Source organism: Diachasma alloeum, unplaced genomic scaffold (genome assembly GCF_001412515.2).
Source record: "Diachasma alloeum isolate Michigan unplaced genomic scaffold, Dall2.0 Dall_scaffold_00205, whole genome shotgun sequence".
Classification (NCBI taxonomy): domain Eukaryota; kingdom Metazoa; phylum Arthropoda; class Insecta; order Hymenoptera; family Braconidae; genus Diachasma; species Diachasma alloeum.
In genome coordinates, this window is record NW_021680370.1 from 67,483 (window position 1) to 72,484 (window position 5,002).

At 38.8% G+C, this 5,002-nt stretch overlaps 1 protein-coding gene across 1 annotated transcript; it reads right to left on the reverse strand.

Moving 5' to 3' along the window:
• Positions 1–825: 825 nt before the first annotated feature.
• Positions 826–4,420, reverse strand: LOC107036102 (uncharacterized protein K02A2.6-like). Its single transcript, XM_015253842.1, has 3 exons — positions 3,985–4,420; positions 3,838–3,877; positions 826–3,478 (listed from the first exon to the last, which is right to left on the reverse strand). Exons 1-3 carry the CDS (start codon positions 4,418–4,420, stop codon positions 826–828), a joined length of 3,129 nt encoding a protein of 1,042 aa, XP_015109328.1.
• Between the last annotated feature and the right edge of the window lie 582 nt (positions 4,421–5,002).

Genomic DNA, 5,002 nt, shown 5'->3' on the forward strand with positions numbered 1-5,002 from the left:
ACTAGAAAACGAACTTTATTACCCAGACTCTTAATGCACAAGGGAGAGGAGGATCGTTGCCTCCCAATGGCCAACCAGAATTCCAAGAAATAACAATATAGGATATGAAGTATTCGTGGATAACAGGATCGGGTAAATGGGTTTAATCAATTATGATGGCACTCATATACGGGGATATTAGTTGTATATTTATTAGGTACGTATACCATGTCAGCCATTGTACAGGTAAAGGCAAAGAGGTCGATAAAACAGAATGCTTCTGGCTTAGCGACTCATATATCACATTCCTCCCAACTTAAATCCGAGAACATCATACCACAGAAATCATATCAATTGGACATTTCTCAGATCAAACAAAACTAGGAACAGTTCCGACTATAAATTTAGACGTTGCACAGGTTTTCGTACTCTTGCAGATCGACGTAATCCAGGCGTAGACTCGATTGGTAGATCGATCCCTATTGTAGATGGAGATTCTGGGATTCTAATAGGAGTTGGTGGACTATTGGATGGTTCTACCTGCTGAGATGTTGGTTCCGGATCTTGACAATTAGTTCTAGGCTCAGATGAGTCTGAGTCAGGTAATTCATCCGCTTTGCTCTCTTCAATGATAAGTGAATCCCCAAGCAGGGTAGTATTCTTCATTTGACCTTCTTCATTCGATAAAGGAATAAGAATCCTCTCTGATTGGTCATCGTTCACTGGAGACTTCTCAGGTTTATCCAACAAACATGACTTCAACTGATTGACATTTCTCTTCCAAATACGACCATCCATCGTACGAACACCGTACGTCACAGGTGATAATTTCTCTATTATCTCGGCCTAAATCCACCTATTCGTCATGACGTCCTTAGCAACAACCATATCTGCCAGATCAGACGATCTCAGCTTAACACCTGGAGCATGCTGCTGCTGTCTCTCTTGTTGCTGGATGACGTCACTTCTCAAGTTAGGTCTCATGAAGTCGAAACGGGTCCATAGAGGTCTACCAATCTGAAGCTCTGCAGGAGTACAACCTGTAGTGCAATGTGACGTGGATCGATAACACAACAAGACTCGATATAAGGCTACGTCTTCTTTACAACCTTCTTTCAATAACAATTTGAACTGTTTTTTCAATGTTTTAACCATATTTTCGGCAGCACCATTTGATGCTGGATGATAAGGAGCAGTTTGAACATGAAGAATCCCACAACTCTTGAGGAATGACTCAAACTCTTCGGATACCAAGCTAGGACCATTGTCACTAACTAATACTACTGGAAAACCCCACGCTGCAAAGTACTCCTGTAACATTAATACTGTTCGTTTCGTCGTAATGTCTTTCATACTCTTAACATCAATCCATTTGGAAAATGCATCAATAATAACCAGGTACATTTTATCACCAATCTGTAGAAAGTCAACATGAATTCTCATGTTCGGTCCTTCTGGCCACTTCCATGAATTTAATGCCGCAATAGAAGGATTTGTGGAACTTTCCAAACAAAGCTCACATTTCTTTGTTATTCTTTCGATATCATCATCGATACCCGGCCACCAGACAAAGGATCGAGCAAGAGACTTCATCTTTACAATACCCATATGAGTAGCATGGAGTTCTCTAAGAACCATTGCTCGCAATGATCTTGGAATTATGACTCTACTACCTAACATTAGACAATTGTCTTCTAGATATAATTCCTTTTCTCGTCTCTTATAACTCTCCAAATAACTATCAACTTTACTAGGCCAACCAACTTTAACATACTCAATTACGTCACTCAAAATCTCATCTTTACTTAGCTCAGATTTAATCAACTCCATATCAATCATTTTCGCTTCAGCTTCTATGAAATTAATGTATGAAAACCCCTCAATCATATCACTTTCCTCTCCCCTTAAAATCGGGGCTCTCGATAGACAATCAGCACTCCAGGTTGTTTTACCTTCAATATATTGCAAAGTAAAATCATAAGCAGCGAGAAAGACTGCCCACCTCTGTACTCTCCCTGCTACATTGCTTGGGAGACTCTTATTTGGATCAAAAATGTATTTAAGTGGCTTGTGATCTGTCTCTAGTAAAAAATTCCTACCCCAAACAAATTGGTGACACGATTTCACCACAAAAACCAAGGCTAAAGCCTCTCTATCAAGTTGTGAATAATTTTTCTCTGCTCGAGTTAATGATCTCGAAAAGAACGCCACTGGTCTAACTCTCTTATCGGGTAAGATATAAGACAACACTGCCCCAAGACCCACAGGAGATGCATCATAAGTGATTTTAATTGGAAGATGATGAATATAGTGCATTAGCACTTCACTAGAGATTAATTTCTTCTTAATCTCATCAAAAGCTGATTGTTGCTTTCTTGACCAAAACCACTTAATACCACCCTTGAGCAGTTCGTACAGAGGTGAAACAATTTCTGTATAATTCTTAACAAACTTCGAATAATAATTTGCCATTCCAAGAAACCTTTTGAGCTCTGTAACATCCTTAGGAATTTGAATTTCATTAATTGCTTTTACTTTATCAGGTAGTGCATGAATGCCATCTTGGTCAATCTTGAAACACAAAAATTTAACTTCACTTGCAAAAAATTTACATTTTTCAAATTTTGCAGTTAATCCAGACTCTTTCAACTTGTTTAACACCATTAACAACCGCTTAAAGTGTTCATCCTGGGTAGAACCAAAGACTAAAACGTCATAAAAAAAAACTATCACTCCTGGAATACCAGAGAGAAGTTTTTCCATCAATCTTTGAAATAAACCAGGTGCTGAAGCAACCCCAAAACACAGACGTTTATAAGCGAATAAACCCTTATAGGTAGAGATGTTTGTTAATAGTTGTGAATCTTTATCCAGCTCAACTTGCTGATAAGCGTGACTGAGATCAATTTTGCCATAGACTTTTCCCTCATTAATCTTTGACAACAAATCTGAGATACGAGGAATTGGATATTTGTCAACTTTAATACATTTGTTAAGGGTTGTCTTGTAATCTCCACAAATACGAATTTCCCCACTGTCTTTAATCACTGGGACTACTGGAGTCGCCCATTCGCTAGACTCCACTGGATAAATAACATAATTTTCAACTAATCTTCGTAATTCCTGTTCTACTTTGTCCATCATTGCGTATGGCAATACCCTTGGTTTGACAAAAATAGGCTTACTATCAGCCTTCAATTCCAATTTGAAAGTTCCCCCATTGAAACGACCTAACTTCTCAGTGAATACCGATGGAAAATCTTTTTTCAAATTATCAACATCTATACTACCTTCATTTGAAACTCTTTTGATATTAACGTTGTTGCACCCCTCAACCAAGGGTATTTCCAACGCTCTGATCCATTCACCTCCAACAATTGGTCCGCTTGATCCAGGCATTACAAAAAGATCCAATTCACGAGATTTTCCCCGATATTCCACATTGACCTTCAGCACTCCCAATGGTATTAGTGGGGCACCAGTATACGATCTGAATTTCCTAGAACTTTCAAAATAATTTTAGAACCGTAAAAAGAGGATTTTCCTCATATTCAACAGTAGAGATAGCTGAAATAGGCGACCCAGTATCCAGTTCGATACTCATTTTAGCATTCTCAACAGTCAACTCAATTTTGATTGGCCTAGAATCTAATGAATCCCTACATTGTTCAGTCTTATCATCGTTCTCGTCAATAGTATAAAAATTATCAAAATTTTCTTCTAATTCCATAACTTCATCTAAATAATTATGACTCGACCCCTTTGCTCTATTGCTTGATTCAGTCTTATTTGATCCTGAATTCTTATTTTTATAATCATTTTTCCGACTTCTTTGGTTTTGTTTTGGCTGATTATTACCACTGTTTGCTGTACAAACTGAACTCAAATGACCTTTCTCCTGACAAATGTTACAAACACATGATCTGTACTTACATCTGAATTTTCCATGACCCATTTTCCCACAACAACTACACGGTTTATGACTGTCAGAATTCTTAGTATTACCGCGACTCTGTTGTTGTACGAAGTTCAATGACCCTGTAGTCCTCTGTGTCTCCATCTCCCCAGTGTCTCGAATGGCAGCCTCGTCACTGATGGCTATCTCGACTGCTCGTTCATACGTCAGATTCTTTTCGCTCAGCAACTTCTTCCTCGTAGTTTTGTTTCGTAATCCACATACGAGACGATCCCTCAATGCATCGTTTAACCCAGTACCATGCTCACAATAAGTCGATAGTTCTTTCAGAGTGGCAATGTACTCGCTAACAGTTTGACCTTCAGTCTGGTTACACATGTTGAAACGGAACCTCTCGGTGATGAAACTTGGCTTGGGCTTAAGATGATCTGACATCAACTTAACCAACACTGGATACTCTTTTATCCCAGGAAGATCAGGAGCACACAGACTAGACAAGAGTATGTAGCCTTCTGCACCCAACATGTTCAGAAAAAGCTCTTTTTGTCTGTCTCCAGATACTGCATTTGCTTTGATAAAATGCTCAATCGTTGGAGCCAATGACTCCAATTGGTTTTCTTAGAATAACCCTCAATGGAACCCGCACTAGCAAGATTACTCACTTGCTGTGTTACTTGAATACGTCCCATACCTTCAATATCTTTTTGGAGCTCCCGTATCCGCTCATGTTGTTCCTGGATCCTTTCATCCAACTCCTTGATATAATTATCCTTTTGGAGTAATGAATCACATGCTGCAGTCCGATATGTCTGCCACTCGTTCTCTTTTGCATTGACATACGCTTTCAGTTCGTCATATTTTTTCTGAAGTACCTCTATGCTGCGTTATTTCTAACTTCGCAGTATGCGACGTTCACTTACTTCCAGATATCTCATAAAATATGACACTTGCTCCACAAAATTTTTTATCCTCGTCGCCACTGAAGTATTCGTGGATAACAGGATCGGGTAAATGGGTTTAATCAATTATGATGGCACTGATATACGTGGATACTAGTTGTATATTTATTAGGTACGTATACCATGTCAACCATTGTACAGGTAAAGG

Bases quoted from the DNA above. Each gene is read 5' to 3' on its own strand.
- LOC107036102 (XM_015253842.1), bottom strand. From the start codon at position 4,420: ATGTTGGGTGCAGAAGGCTACATACTCTTGTCTAGTCTGTGTGCTCCT. The intron at 3,878-3,984 runs GTAATACTAAGA...AACATTTGTCAG, and splicing joins CGTACAACAACAGAGTCGCG to GAGAAAGGTCATTTGAGTTC. The intron at 3,479-3,837 runs GTAATAATCAGC...TGAAAGTTCTAG, and splicing joins AGTTTGTACAGCAAACAGTG to GAAATTCAGATCGTATACTG.